The 16540-nt window shown below is 38.2% G+C and overlaps 2 protein-coding genes across 13 annotated transcripts in view; both read right to left on the reverse strand.

Annotated features, from left to right (window-relative positions):
- The window catches only part of LOC140471223 (zinc finger CCCH domain-containing protein 10-like), a 136655-nt gene extending 120497 nt beyond the window's left edge, over nucleotides 1-16158 (reverse strand). For 3 of the 12 annotated variants that reach the window (XR_011956900.1, XM_072567165.1, XM_072567164.1), the window contains exons 1-2: nucleotides 15775-16022; nucleotides 15137-15181 (exon numbers count right to left, since the gene is read on the reverse strand). Coding sequence is in view for 2 of the 12 variants with exons in the window: in XM_072567165.1 (XP_072423266.1) it covers nucleotides 15137-15181; nucleotides 15775-15859 (130 nt within the window). In the remaining 10 variants the exon portion in view is untranslated. The other 9 variants (XR_011956923.1, XR_011956922.1, XR_011956916.1 and 6 more) reach the window with 5 other exon arrangements.
- On the reverse strand, nucleotides 5440-11437 carry LOC140471220 (zinc finger CCCH domain-containing protein 10-like). The gene has a single exon (XM_072567146.1). The coding sequence runs from the start codon at nucleotides 11387-11389 to the stop codon at nucleotides 9743-9745; it is 1647 nt and encodes a 548-aa protein (XP_072423247.1). The 5' UTR covers nucleotides 11390-11437; the 3' UTR covers nucleotides 5440-9742.
- Nucleotides 16159-16540: the final 382 nt, after the last annotated feature.

Genomic DNA, 16540 nt, shown 5'->3' on the forward strand with positions numbered 1-16540 from the left:
TATTGCATGCAATTCTGGTCTCCTTCCTATCGGAAAGATGTTGTGAAACTTGAAAGGGTTCAGAAAAGATTTACAAGGATGTTGCTAGGGTTGGAGGATTTGACCTATAGGGAGAGGCTGAACAGGCTGGGGCTGTTTTCCCTGGAGCGTTGGAGGCTGCGGGGTGTCCTTATAGAGGTTTACAAAATTATGAGGGGCATGGATAGGATAAATAGACAAAGTCTTTTCCCTGGGGTGGGGGAGTACAGAACTAGAGGGCATAGGTTTAGGGTGAGTGGGGAAAGATATAAAAGGGACCTAAGGGGCAATGTTTTCATGCAGAGGGTGGTACGTGTATGGAATGAGCTGCCAGAGGATGTGGTGGAGGCTGGTACAATTGCAACATTTAAAAGGCATTTGGATGGGTATATGAATAGGAAGGGTTTGGAGGGATATGGGCCGGGTACTGGCAGGTGGGAGTAGATTGGGTTGGGATATCTGATCGGCCTGGACAGGTTGGACCGGAGGGTCTGATTCCATGCTGTACATCTCTATGACTCTAGTCATTGTTTTATTCCTACTATACCCTATAGAAAGCTTTGGGGTTTTCCTTGATCTTATCTGCCAATGACTTCTCATGCCCCCTCCTGGCTCTTTTTAGCTCTCTGTTTAGGTCTTTCCTGACTAACTTGTAACTTTCAAGTGCCCTAACCGAGCCAGCACATCTCAGTCTAACATAAGCCTTCTTCTTCTTCTTGATAATAGATTCAACTTCTTTCATAAACCACAGCTCCCTTGCTCAACCACTTCCTCCCTGTCTGACAGGTACATACTTATCAAGGACACGCGCTAACTTTACCTTAAATAAGCTCCACATTTCAATCGTGCCCATCCCCTGCAGCTTCCTTCCCCATCCTATGCATCCTAAATCTTGCCTAATCACATGTTTATCAGAGTCAAAAAGTGTGGCACTGGAAAAGCACAGCAGGTCAGGCAGCATCTGAGGAGCAGAAGAGTCAATGTTTCAGGCATAAGCCCTTCATCAGGAATTCCTTTATCACATTCCTGATGAAGGGCTTACGCCCAAAACGTTGATTCTCCTGTTCCTTGGATGCTGCCTGACCTGCTGTGCTTTTCCAGTGTCACACTTTTCGACTCTGATAAACATTAATAAACAAGAGGCTGGAAGAACACAGCAAGCCAGGCAGCATCACAGCCTGAACTTCTCCACCTCCTGAAGCTGCCTGACTTGTGTTGTTCCAGTCTTCTGTCGGTCTACTTTGGATTCCAATATCTGCAGAGTGATAAACGTTAGTCAGCTTATAACTGCTCTGAGATATTCCTTGCTCACTGAATGTCGTCAGGACCTCACATAAATCCTCAAACAACATCTCCCACCCTCAATAGTAAACTGAAGAGCTAGCCTGAATTACATACTCAAGTTTCAAAAGTAGAATTTTGGCCCGAAAGTGAGCATAAATTGCAAACGCCTACAAGAATTTTATGCACATGGAAATAATCAAATAGGTAGAGTTATACGAAAATATATTTGAATAGTAGCTGTTCATACTGAGAAATGTCACAAAATACTTCACATAAATTAAAAGGTTGAGTCTTCAGGATCTTTCAAATGCATCTGGGCGAGTCGCAAATACTACGGGGGCATAGCTTTAATGTCCTTATTTTCACAACAATTCTTGATTTCGTATGCAGTTAGTTAGCAAACTTGGAAATTTGGGACGGAGGGATGAAAACACAATTGGATTACAGGTGTTGCTTTGCAATGCAGGCTGAGGTAGTGCGAGAGGAGTTACAGCACAACAACTGGTAGAAAAATGTAAATGCAACTTGCAGCAAATCCTCGCTCTTCACACGGGATAAAGGCACGGACTTTTCGCGGATAACAAAAAACTCCCAGACCACTCCGATGTAACTCTCCAACGTAGCGTGAAGGACCGCTAGATCAGAGTAGGCGAGTTACCGACGAAAAATAAAGGAGTTTGGAACCAACTTTGCGAGTAGCCGGATTGCAAACAGAGTGAGTATAACAAGTAAAGAGATGACAACGTAAACTAAGATTCTGCAGACAGGACGTGTGCAAACATTTTGATATGTTACATGTATACTGGAAGACTTTCCCTAGTTACCATTAAAGTGTAGGATGTGGGTTAGGTTTTGATTTTGTATCCTAGTCTGTTTGCTACGGCAAGGTAGAGAACTAAGACTATACAGTCTTCAAGAAAAACATAACTATTTCGACCAAAATTTAGAAATAGGATTCAGTTCCAGTTCTTAGGTCAAATATTCTATACGGCTTTGATTTTGTAGTTAAATATAGGAATTTGGGAAGCAGAGAAATGGTTGGATCACAAGTTTCTCTACAGGATAAACATAGCAAGGAGAGGCAGGAAGCAAAACGGAGGCATTACAGCAACATTTCAAATGATCAGAGCATAATTACAACTTGACAACCTTCCATCCTGGAAATACGGATATAGAAATTTACAGAGAAAGTGCACGCAAACGTAGAATTTCAATATATTTACTTATATTTATATTCGATTGGTGTGCATTGTTCTGTCCCAAATTCTCAATTTTCCCGTTTAAACAATTATCAACTAAATCTCAGTCAATAGCATTATTGCCTGTGAACCCACGACCATCTGACTTTAAATCGCATTTGTGTTAAAAATAAATTTTGTATTCTAATCTCTTCAGTGCGGTACTAATGAAATACTACACAATTGGAAGTGTCTTCTTACAGACTAAACATTAAACCAAGGCTTCAACATTCCTTTCAGGTGGATGTGTAATGTGTCATGGCACTATCTGAAAGAAGAGCATTGCAGTTATCCCTGGTCAACAATGATCCCTCAAACGACATCCTCACATTGATCGTGCTTTCCACAAGTTGGCTGCTGGATTTCCCACAAGTTTTTTTTAAAAAGTACTTCACTGACTGTAAAGCATTTTGGGATGTCCTGAGGTCATTGAGATGTACAACATGGAAACAGACCCTTGAGTCCAACTTGTCCATGTTGACCAGACATCCTAAATAAATAGTTCCAACTGCCAGCATTTGGCCCATGTCCCTCTAAAACCTTCCTATTTATATACCCATCCAGATGCCTTTTAAATGTTGTAATTGTACCAACCTCCACCTCCTCTGGCATACATACACCATCCTCTAGTTGAAACAGTTGCCCCTTAGGTCCCTTTTAAATCTTCCCTCTCACCTTAAACTTATGACCTCTAGTTTGGACTCTCCCTACCTGGGGAAAAGATATTTACTTTATCCATACCCCTCATGATTTTATAAACCTCTAAGTTCACCCTTCAGTCTCTTCAGCCTCTCCGTATAGCTCAAATGCTCCAACCTCAGCAACATCTTTGTAAATCAGGTCATGAAAGACACAATAAAAAAGTGCTTCATATGTGAACGTATTACCTACCATATTAAATTTGATGCTATCCCTCTAACTTGCACCATCTCATTACAGAATTATGAAATAGCTTAACAGAAATGTCAATAAAAGCAAAATAGTATAGCAAAAAGCAAAGATGCTGCGAATATTGAAAATAAGCCACTTCATCGCCTTACATTGGCTCTTTTAAGGAGCAGTTTCCATTCTTTTCTCATATCTCACAAACGTTTTCTCCTTGAATTATTTATTGAACTCCCTTTTGAAACATACTATTGAATTTGTTTCTACCACCTTATCAGGCAGAGCATTCCAAAACTTAAAAGTTTATTGTGCAAAGATTCACATTCATGTCATCTCTGTCTCTGATGCCACTATCTAATTATGAGGAATTGCTTTGGTCACCAGCTCTGGCCTGGAAGTGAGACCACAGTCTGGATCTTAGATCAAGGAATTTGCAGCTTCACATAACTTATCAACTTTTTCCATAAGCTTGAATATTTCCGACTCCAGATACCCACGTGATGTTGTTTGCGCTGCAGCTTCCAAAGTTTTGCCATTTATTTTATGCTTGCTGGAGCTATTGAACATTGAGACCTTAATAGGTTCACAGCTGCAGGAGGTTCACATCAGTTTGGTTATGCTATTTTAATCTTTATTTATTTTCACCTCATAATGAGTTTAATAACATCCTACTTAAAAAGTAGGTTATTAAAAAGAGATCTGCAAGTCTAAAGATGGCAATGCTCGACAACATTCCTCCAAAATATTAACAGTAATATGCTGCATTTAACACAGCAATAAACCAAAATAATGTGCAATGTAAATACTATGTACTTAGACCATTCAGCAAAGAAAGAATCAACATAATCATAGTGGTTTAAATGTTTTCCAGACTATGAAGATTGTAACAGAACAGATGCCTACAGGCTGCATCATGGCATGTGCAGCAAATTTACATGGCTGATGTTTATTTCCAACTTCTAACGTGGCCATTATTTTCAGATCTATTTTAGAACAGAAAGATGAATTTGACCAAAGGCAGGACCTGTCAAACCCTTGAAATACACTGTATTTTCTTCACCGTCACAGACATTTTCTTGTCCTCATCTGTGAAGCTGTCTTGTGAAAAATACCTGTTTAAGCTCCAAGGTATATTTAAGGAAAAGATTAATTCAAGCAGTGTTACGAGGAGCCAAAGAAAAGGGGATAGAATGGTCATATTGAGCCAAATTGTAAATGGAGGCAATCCATGACAAATAGGCAGAAGCAGCAATTTAAAGTTAAGGGAGTTACATTAAATATGTGTCAAACACTGGTTTGGCCACAGCTAGGAATGTTGTGCACAGTTCTGGGTGCTGCACTTTGGGAAAGATGTGAAAGCATTAGAGAGGATGTAGAAAACATTTATCCCAGGGATGAGGAACTTCAGTTGTTTAGATAGACTGGAGAAGTTGGTACTGTTCTCCTTAGAGAAGGTTAAGAGTAGATTTGATAGCAAAATTTAAAATTTGGGTGGTCTGGAAGAGTATGTATGAAAACAATGTTCCCATTAGTGCAAGGTTAGAGAACAAACAGATTTTAAAAAGGTGATGAGCAAAAGAAGTAAAAACATGACAAAACATTTTATCACACAGCGAGTAATTAGGATCAGGAACGCACTGACAGTCTGGTAGAGGCAGGTTCAATCAAGGCATTCAAGAGGGAATGACACCGTTGTCTGGGAAGAAAGAACATGGAAGGTTACGGGGAGCAGTCAAGTGAGTGGCACGAGGTAAATTGCTCATAAAGAGCTAACACAAACACAACGGGTCAAATTGCCTCCTTCTGCACTTCTGTGAAGTTGGTTGCATAAGAGCCAGTACTAGCAAGTTATAAGGAACCAACTGATTTCATCTGCAGAAGTGGAAATCCAAAAATAAAAGCTAGTAACTCGATTGAAAAATGTAGTTCATTCAACAGCATATACTGTATATCCTTTGAATTGGTTCAATTTATGAAAAACAATGAAAACACAAATCAGAAAAAAACTAAAAAAGACTTTGAAAATCTTTAATTTAATTGCACCACACACATTAGTATCCAACAGAAATACAATGTTTTAAAACTTTGTTCAGAAAGAGACAAGTCTTTCTACACAAAAAAAATCCTTGGTTCATAAACTGCCCACAGATAAGAAAATGGGTGTCCTTCACCCAGCCTTTGCTTATACTGCTCTGAAACTGGCTGCTGTTGGACATACAAGAACACCTCGGACAAACCCTCCTGCTACTGCCCCATACTTTGAATATGGCAAAATAGTTGGTCTCTGTTCAGCAACTTTCTTCAGTGATGTGGTTGAACTGGGGATTGTAGGTCAAAACTCATGTCCTCTATATGGAACATCTGTGTCCATCTTTAGCAAGCAGAACAAATCAGTGTTAATTTAATCTGCCAGGAGACAGTGCACACATCTGTAGGAAAACATTCTACCTTCCAGTCTCCCAAATTTCATCCCCAACCTCCTCCAAATCAAACATTATAATTTAGTAACGGTGAATAAAGAACCAATAAGTTTGAGTCACAACCACAGATGGGACTTGCTTAAAACAGGGTACTTAGCAAACTGACCAGAATTATTCTGAATGCATAAAAGCACTAGATGGCCCTTCTTAAAGAATCTTGCCATCTAAAAATGAATAGTTCATATTTCACACTATAAAAATGCTTACAGATCAACATTTAAAAAGTAAACTGATAACAAATGTAGTTATACACAGCATGGAGAAAACTTATGTTTAATTTTCTCACAAATGTGATTTTAAAAAAACTTACACAATATCAATCAAGCAAGATACAGAAGTAAACTGGAAATTTAGGTTATTCTGGAGGTTCTTATCAGTGGGAAAGTTTAACTTTGAGAAATGGTATTACATGTCATACCAAAAAAGAAAAACACACCTAAAGACACAGTTCACTTGGCTCTATTCAGAAACAGTATGAATTCATCCATTCTGGTCCTATTTTAATCCTAACAATAAGTGACAACACTGCTGTACATTCTTTGTCATATAATCTATATTTACATACAGTGGACATCAATTATCATCTTCAGATTTTCAATAAATCAGAACTTCTTTTCATGAACACCAGTATGCACACGAACAAGTTATCAGCATTAAAATTGATGAAAACATGCTTAATGGACCACTTTCAAAAGTTGCACTAGAAGTCCTATTTTGAACATCTGTGAATTTAAGACCTGCCGACTGCAGTTAGACAATCTTGGCATTGCACTTTATGCTGAAAAATCCCAGGGACTCAGAATAGTAAAGGGTTTACTGTATTTTGAGACTAAAATTTGTAAAAATTCATATTTCCCATGTTGCAGACCCAAACTTCTCAGTGTTGGTTTTGGCTTCTTAATCCTTCCTTGAGTGCATTTTCTACATGGCTCCCCAGTTGATAGTAATGTAACCGTTATGTAAATAGAAATTCTCATGTCTAATTTTAGCAAGTTAGAAATCTGTAATAGAATCAAAATATTGAAAACATCTGAAAACAAAAAAAAACTTGCAACAAGTTAAAATTTACTTGAAGCTAATAACTATACAGAAAATTTGGAAAACTGCAGTTTTTCTTAAACAAATTGGATGCAGGGCACAGAATCATTTTCAGAATGCCATCTCTCCAATTGGAAGTACCATACTTTGCTTTGCACCTCCCTCAGATCGTTCAACCTATCATGCAGTCGAGGAAGTGATTGACATACCAATGTTGTCATTTGTTAAAGTGAAGAATCAAATGGGCACAATAATGTACTACTCATACAACTTCAAGTAGAAAAAAACTGCCAATATTTCACACATTGTATTCTATGTTATTTACTACAGTACACTTTTATACCCTATGCATAATTGTAAGCCTTTCCCCCCCCCTCCCCACCTTCCTCTGTCAGTTTTCTACTCTCCTCCTCCTCCTCAACCAATGTCATTGACACCATGCTGAAGTATCATTCAACAAGGTGTCCGCTGGAACCTCATCCAAGTGGTTATCTTTCGGTTGAGTCTAGATACTGGAAGTCAGCAGGATATTCAACCAAGGGAAGGAAACATTACACTGGGCCAGATTCTGTCCCAGATTCTCTCCTCGCTCAACATCACAAATATTTTTAGTAGGGGTAGTTTGACGTTACCATTCAACATACATTTACAATATGGATGACTAAAAAATATTTTAGTCAAGTCATATACATGTGCATATATAGCTATCTTCTATATATAGTAAGTTGTGGCTCTGTATGAATGTAGATGTTTCCTATTCTCTCTGATTGACTTTGCAGTTCTGTTACTGCTGAATTGAAAACAAAAAACAGTTGTACTGGTGTATACATTGGTGATGCACCCTTGAAACCCTGATTAACAATGCAATTAGGTAAGTTTCTTGACGAGATGCAGAAATGGCACAGCGATCTACAAGTTTTGAACCTAGAACTTCGAAAAATCACATGACAAAGATGACAATCCACAAACCTTTTCTTCACATCATCTGATACAATGCTACTTTCAGCTATTAGTTAGTGAACACCCAGCTTCCACGCTTCAGGCATTAAGTATATATTTGTTACATATTGTAGTTTGCCTCACCAACTTAAATCGTAGTACTGCAGCACTTTATAATCATTTTCATATCCTAAGAGGTTACAGTGGATATGTTTGTGGTGAGAATGCTCATTTAGTTTTCTTTTTGCACTACAGAAGGTGTTTTATCTTCGGAGGGCTTGTACACTTTTGAAGGGAAAAGAAGTGACAAGAGCAAAAAAATGCTTTGGCCAGGAACTCTATTTGTACAAAAACAAAGGAAACATGGAACTTGATGACTTTTAAAAAAAAGATACAATTTTAATTACCAAAAGTAATTTCAACTAAATGCACATGTATCACCAAAAATTAACCCTCCAAGTGCTTTGAAATGGGATGGGTATAGAATGTCTATAAGCAAATATCAGAGAGATTTAAAACTAACCAAGTAAGCAATTTTTGTATTTGTCCTGATAACCTCAACTGTAATTCTAAATAAAGGAAAAATAGAACATTTGTGGCATACGATTGCTGGTAGAAAAAAATAAAAATTATCAGTAATAAAAAAAGTGAATTTCATAAATTGTTGGAGAAGGGAAGAACAGGTAGTTTGCAATTTATATTACATTAAATTATGTGTTTTGATAAAGACTGTCAATTCATTACTAATCTTAGAGCACACTTTTTTTGTTTAGTTTATGTAGAGGGAGTCTTACCATCAGTACCCCAGGAAATAAAAGAAACAATTTTGTTGCTTCACAAAGCTCATCAATGTAATTTGAACTTTGGGAGCTCAAAGCTAAGGAATTGTGAACAAGGAAACGCAAGATAACTTAACGATCAGCAGTAGTTGGGAGGCATTAACCCAAGTTGCTTCAGTGATCGTATTTCAAATGTGTGCATGTTATGTTAGCCTCCTCTTGCTGCCAGATTCCCTGATGCTGCATTTAAGAGAGCCATTTTTGGTTTTCAGTCCCCAACCCCACCACTCCTCAAAAACGCTCGAGTAAAAAGTCCCATTTATATTACAGGGCAAAATATCTAGCAGAAAACAGTTATTCTCCCTTCTTCATACCCTCCAATTACTGTCCTGACCACAATTAAAGCAGAATTTATTTTGGTGGTGGGGGAGGAAGGGGAAACAAAATGATTTGTTTTTATTTCTGTAAAACAAAAACTCTGGATTTAAAGGTGATTTAAAAACAAGTAACTGCAGAACAGGCACAATCTTTTTTAACACAAGCGTTGTGTTTTTTTTTAAACCAACTTTTTTGTGAAATTCAACCAATTTTACAGAAACAGACAGAGCAACCATAGTGCAGGCAAAACTATTCCAAGTGCAGCAGCAGGAGAGCTCAAGCTGGTCTGGGCATTGCAATGCGTTGTCAAAAACTTTGCTTTCATTAGCACCAGAGTTTACAGGGTGAGCAAAACAAAAGCAAGACTTCTGCTGACACCAAGTTTTCAAAGCATTCAAAAACAAGGGTTCTGTTGGATTTTTTTTTGAACATTTGCGACATACATAGTGGCAAACTGAAGGGTGGTTTAACTTCAGTATGCTACTATTGCTGAGGTACAATTCTGTACAGGCAGTTTGTCAGTGAGTTCATAAGCCCGCACCATTTGAGGCAGGAGTAAAAAGCATCTTCATTTCATTGTTTCGGCAAAAGGGTTGCTGATGGTGAGACTCCCTCTTTAAGAATCATATTTAAACTCAATTTTCACAATTTCCCTGGGAAGCAACAATGGGAAAATATTAATTTTTCATAAAATCTTCAAACCTCAACTCTCTTCTGCACGACAGAGGAACCTCATACTTTGGGATGCATTTGGGTAACTGACCATTTGAGTGGTGGTATAACTCATGGCAATTCCTGGCAGTGATTGTGTAACTGCCACAGGTGTAGAGATGGCAAGTGGTGCCATTGAAACTGGTGAAGTCATCCCCTGGACATAGGGTGCAGAGATAGAAGCGCTAAGACAAGGAGGACTTTGGGATGTGGCTTCAGAACACAATGCATTATGAGCTCGAGCTTGCGCTATCAACTCTTGATGAGAAATGGGTTGTGATCTCAGTGTCTGGTTGCTCAGGGTGGTGTGAGTCTTTACTATGCTACGGTTATAATTGGTAACAGTGTGCAAAGCTGGGTGTTGTGTTGGGTCAGCCCCAGTGTTCAGGATCCCCAACTTCACCTGCTTGCGCAGATCTGCATTTTGTTCCAGAAGGACCTCATTAGTCAGCATTAAGCTTGACACCTGCTTTTTGAGTTCTTCATTGCGCTTTCTGAGCATATGGTTTTCCTCCTCCAAAAAACTGAGTTCACCTGGGCGCAGACTAGGAGTGCTGTAATCAAATACTTCAAAACGCAGGCCCTCCACCCTTCTCCTTTTCGGATGCTGGTCGTAATCACATCTCTCTGTCTCATAGAGGTCATCCAAACGGTCATACCTACAAATCTCAGGAGAAAGTTCTCTATCTTGTGACGACACTCTTTCTACACTTTTTTTATCATTGTCATCACGTTTCAAATGCTGGAATTTACATTTGGATCCTCTTCGACATTTGCCCTTTAGAAAGTCACGACAGAATGGGATCTCCTTTGTAATAAGAGGAAGATTAGAGGGTGAAAGCCCAAAGGTCACAGCCACTGTCTGTTGCAAGTGAGCAGGAAGCTTTCCTGTTTTATTGTAATAATTCTCTTCCCCCTTCGTCCCGTGAATGAATGTGCAGTTCTCACGGGTACATTTACTATTCTGAAAGTACTGACAAAAGATTGACTCATGCCGCATGTCACCCACATTGTAGGCCTCAACATTGTCCGGATGAAAGTACCTGCAATTCTTACCACGGTTGCAGACATTGCGCAGAAAGTCACGGCAAACATTCCGCTTGCTCTTGCTCACCTCATATTTGCTATTATTGACTAAATTATCAGCGTCATCACTTAGATCAGCGTGGTTGGTGACCTCAATATCATCTGGGTGAAAATACCTGCAATTCTTACCACGATTGCAGAGATTGCGCAGAAAGTCTCTGCAAATGTTCTGTTTGCTTTTGCCAGCCTCATCATTGCCAATGTTCACTAAATTATCAGTGTCATTCCTTACATCAGTGAGGTCAGAAGCCTCAATGTCATCTGGGTGGATATACCTGCAATTCTTACCACGATTGCAGAGATTGCGCAGAAAGTCTCGGCAAATGTTCTGTTTGCTTTTACCAGCCTCGTCACTGGCAATGTTGACTAAATTATCAGTTTCGTTCCTTATTTCGGCGAGGTCGGAGGCCTCAATATCATCTGGGTGGAAGTACCTGCAATTCTTACCACGGTTGCAGACATTGCGCAGAAAGTCTCGGCAAACATTCCGTTTGCTCTTGCCAGCCTCATATTTGCCGCTGTTGACTAAATTATCAGTGTCGTTCTCGGACATGATTCCAGATTATTTCTGCGCTACTCAGCCAAGGCTCTCAATAAACAACTGCAAAAGAAAAAGAAGCCAGTTCTTTTACAATGAACAAGAGATTAATCTACAAAAGTAACTGTGGTTAATCCTTTTCTCACAAAACATTGTAGTTGTACCTACATTGTTGATTTTTTTTAAAATTAGGAGATGGCTGAAGTTTGATAACAAAATGGAGAAGCAGTTTTATTTAGATCAGGAATTTGCTATAGTAATGATGGCAAAATTGTCAGCTTTGCCATCATTTCCTTCTGTAACTGACAGCATTGTCTGAAATTCACATGTACAAAGGATAACATGGAAATTGAGAAGTTGCTATCAGTGATTTTGCATTCCTCCTCTGAAAGAACCATTTGTCTTTTCTCACTTAAAATGATAGGTGTTAACGATTTACGGGTGCGTTTCTTTTCTTGATTAAGTCAGTGGTACAACAAAATAAGTAATAATCGCGAATAAGAATTATTTTAAAAATGAATTCTTATTGCAATTATACTATAGGGATTTTGAAATAGAGACGTACAATCAGCAGTGGAAACAAACTACTGAAGAAACGTAAAGAACAGAGAAAATGAAATGGTGGTGATTTAGCTCACCAGAGCAGAGTTCAGTCTACCCACAATTACACATTATTGTAGCAAATACTATGTAAAGGAATATTGCAAACCCAACCTTTCACTTTCCACATGAAATTCCATAAGAGCTTATGTCTAATCTACTGTATAAAATTCTGACAGCTATTCATTTCAAACTTGGTCCTCAAATTCTAGATTTTAGAAAACAAAAACAAACCACTTTTAACACTTAACATCACAGCTATGAAGATAAATGTTTAAGTAGTAGGATGAGAATACCTCAGATGATTAAATGCATTCCTAAATTGCAAACTAGCATATTGCATATACACACAATCATGGCATGTTGAAATTTATATTCATTAAAGGGTCCGCGAGTAAATACTATTGATGAAATTTTATAGATGAACATACATGCTCCAGTTTCTAATTCATAAAAGCTAATTTATGAAAATGCAACTGAAAATTTAACGCAAGCAATGTCGAATTAAGATAAAGTGTCAACTTAAGTGATTCAAAAATTAAACAAAATACAAACAACTCTATATTAAACATGTTGAAGAAAATTTAGTCAACTTCATTGCAAGCTGCTATTGAAATAAAGGCTGGATTCTAATCCCATAATCCATATTACATTTACACATCAACTCTGACTTAAAGCTACCTCCTTCACACTCTTTAATGAGGCAGTAAAACATAGTTCCTTCAATTTTTGCAAAATATTTCCTTCTTTCTAGAATCAAAACAATGGACACTCTTTGTCTTTGATAGTCGGGGGGGGGTGCTTTTTTTTGTAAAAAAATGTTTTTACCTCACTCCTTCTGATTTCACATCTCCTTTATTGCTAAACTTGTTCCCAAGAATCAATTCCTCTTTCATGTCAAAAACCTTTTCATCCCTATTCCCATCCTTCAGCACCTTTTAACACTTTACATCTACCAGAAACTTGAGTACTGTTCCCACAATCTGAGAGGTGGGAAAGGGGATGACTTTTCTGACATTGCTCCAATTTCTAGGCACAAGACAAAAACATCTTCCTGTCAGATAGCCAACTGTCTTCACCCCATCATCCTTTTAACAACCACAAATCTTAATGTTTATTAATATAGACTTTCTCTGAATTTTATTTTGTTCTTCCAAAGCTCCAAACATGCAGTTTTCCTACATCTTTATCATTATTAATGCAAAGTTTATAACCCTGAATAATTAGACGTTTGTTTTTGATTGGCATACACTTGATGGGCCAAAGGACCTTTTTCTGTCTTGTCTATCTTTCATGACTTGAAGCTCCTTGCTCTAATTAATTATTTCCAAGGACTTCGCCTATATGTACAGTACAGACCCTTCCGTCCAACTCGTCCATGCCGACTAGATATCCTAAATTAATCTAGTCCCATTTGCCAGCACTTAGCCCATATCCCTCTAAACCCTTCCTATTCATATACCCATCCAGATGCCTTTTACATGTTGCAATAGTACCAGCCGCCACCACCACTTCTGGCAGCTCATTCCATACACGCACTACCATCTGCTTGAAAATGTTGCCCCTTGGGTCCCTTTTATATCTTTCCCCTCTCACCCTAAATCTATGCCATCTAGTTCTGGACTCCCCATCCCCAGGGAAAAGACTTTGTCTATTTACACCATCCATGCCCTCATGATTTTATAAACCTCTATAAGGCCACCCCTCAGCCTCGACGCTCCAGGGAAAACAGCCCCACCCTATTCAACCTCTCCCTATAGGTTAAATCCTCCAACCCTGGCAACATCCTTGTAAATCTTTTCTGAACCCTCTCAAGTTTCACAACATCCTTTCAGTAGGAAGGAGACCAGCATTGCACACAATATTCCATTCAAAAGTATTAATTTTTTACCTTTCATTCTTTGATCCAATTATTACATGCGGATTAACCTCAGCTTTTCCAATTTCTGTGGTGTCCCATTTAAGGAGACTTAGTGGCCAAGTTCTTAACATTAGAAAATGATCTTGATTTGCACGTTTTATTTGCATTCAAGAATATGGGTCTGATAGCAGCATGTCATTGAAGAGAGGAAGTAGTGAATAGCTTTTATTTTAATTTATGCTACCATAGCACAAAGTGACAATTATCTAAAACACAAACTGATTTAGTTGCAAAACTATGTAACTTATCGGTTTAATGCCTCAAAAGTTCATACAAGAACGCCTCAATTATCTGTCAAATTGCTCCAAAATCAGTTTATCAAACTTTTTTTTGAAAGAAAAAAAGGTCCCAAATAATGAATACAGGGTATTGATTAAAGGAACAGCATGGCTTCCTGCACTGAATATTTTTGCCAAGATAATGTTGACAAGTGCCATCAGGCAAAGGTACAAAGGCTGCACTTTTGGGAGTTCCAACCTTTCAGTTCAGCTCCAAAATCACCAGAATATAGCATTTTTATAAATAGTCTGAATCAATTTCTGGTCCAGTTTTTTTGATATCTGAATTAATGTTATTATGAAAGACAGGAAGGGCATAACTTTACTATGTTTTCACCCCCAAGAACTACAGATGGGACAGTATTTTGTACTCCATCTATGCCCTCAGGATTACGGTTTCTTTAAATATAACATAATGATTCAGTCCAGTCAAACAGCATAACAATCAAATCATTCTGCCCATCACTACCAACTGAGTACACAAATGGCAGTTATGATGTCGTACTGAGGAGTCAGACAGGATAATATAGTCCCAGGTTCATCCACAATTTGCATTAATTCTTTTTTAAATCAACCAGGGCAGCAGTGGAGAAATAAAATAAACATACCTCGATAATTCAAATTAAACTAAAAGCAAGAGTTCTAACCTGACCACTCTTTAAAAAGTGTACACATGAATATGCAGCAAAGACCGGATTAAGCTTGGCAATGTGTTTCTACCATTGAATAGTTATCAATACCACCTCAGGATGAGTCATTATCTTTAGGTGCAAGGGGATATAACTGGACACGACAGAAGGAAAAAACAGGATTTTTAGAATCATCTCTAAGAATTTTCACACTATAGGGTGCAAGTCAACAATAACTGCAAATAGGACGAGTTGTAAAGTTATCTGACATCCAAAGGAGAAAAATGAAAAATTTACTCTCCCTCATACCTTTGATTGATCAACTAAAACTTACTGCTTTCTCCTGCTCTTGTTCTTGAATGGCAAAACATAGAGCGATCTACAAAGAATAATATTTGGAAATAATTTTCAGTAATTGCCATTTTTAAAAACAAAAATCACATAATTAAGGTTTTTGTTTTAAAAAGATTCCAATGGTTTAGTAGACAAATGTACTAACTGTGTGGCAATAAAGCACGTTTCAGTTTCAATCATTATTTTATTCAAACTGGACTGGAGAATCCATGTCAATGGATAAAACGACAAGTGGGGGGAAAAAAGCTTAGGTAGCATATCGATATTCTTGACTCAGATTTAAAAACAAAGATTGGTGTATTTCTCGCCACTTGGAAAAAAATGCCAGAAATTGAGCAGTCTTAATACTGTACAGAAAAATCGTTTCTGCACGAAGCCAACGGGATGAAGCGGTTTCAAATAATATTTCAACGATAAATTTGAACCAAAATTCTTTTGGCGTCCCATACTTGAAAACAGTGTTTTCGGTATCCTTTAGATGCTCTTGTCTTAGATTTTCATTTAGATTGTTTTGTGTTCAATCAATCAATTCATTGCTTTCATGCCAGTTATAACCTTAATAATATTACTGGACACGAATTCCTTCATTCCGAAGAACAAATCCGTTCTTAGGCCTACCGGAATTCTGACAGAAACTCGCACGAAATCGCACCGTTGACAGGTCTGGTGGCGGAAAGTTCTCGAACTTGCTACGAGGCTTCATTACACTCTAGGCCTCAACGGATTTACTCAAAATGATGCAACTGTCGGCGTATAAATAGAAGTAGGGAACTTTTTTTTAAAAAGTAACTACAGAAATAAATAATTACACTCAACCAATCCCGGAATAAGACCGATATATATAAAATAGAAAGAAACAGGGCCACATTTACCTACACGGTGTAAGCCTTTTTTTTATCCTCTAAGTCCTCCAAGCACAACGAATATATGGACTCAGGTCCTCCGAGACAAGAGTACCCGTAGAAGACGCTATTGGAACCAGTTTACAGCCATTGTTTCATGAACAGTAACCCGCTCAGCCAACGTTTCCCATCTTATCACAAACTTTCCTTTTTGTTCTTTCTTCCCCGACTTCCGATATTTCCTTAAAACGTTTAAGATATTTAACTTTTTTTCAGTTCTGAACAAAGGTCTTTGACCTGAAACGTGAATTCTCTCTCTACAGACTGCCAGAACGCTAAGAATCACTATGAAGCTGAAGGAGGCCATTCGGCCCATCCTGCCGCCTACACCACATTGTCACGCAGTGCACTTCATAGCATAACTAACTCAGTGTAAAAAAATCACATCGCCCTTGCTTTGTTTGCATATCACTTTAAATCTATGCCATCGTTCTTTTTCTCTTCATGAGCAGGAACAGCTTCACCCTATCCACTCTGTCCCC

Source organism: Chiloscyllium punctatum, chromosome X, assembly GCF_047496795.1.
Source record: "Chiloscyllium punctatum isolate Juve2018m chromosome X, sChiPun1.3, whole genome shotgun sequence".
Lineage (NCBI taxonomy): Eukaryota > Metazoa > Chordata > Chondrichthyes > Orectolobiformes > Hemiscylliidae > Chiloscyllium > Chiloscyllium punctatum.

Excerpts from the sequence above, each read along its gene's own strand:
- LOC140471220 (XM_072567146.1), bottom strand. The coding sequence starts at position 11,389 with ATGTCCGAGAACGACACTGATAATTTAGTCAACAGCGGCAAATATGAG.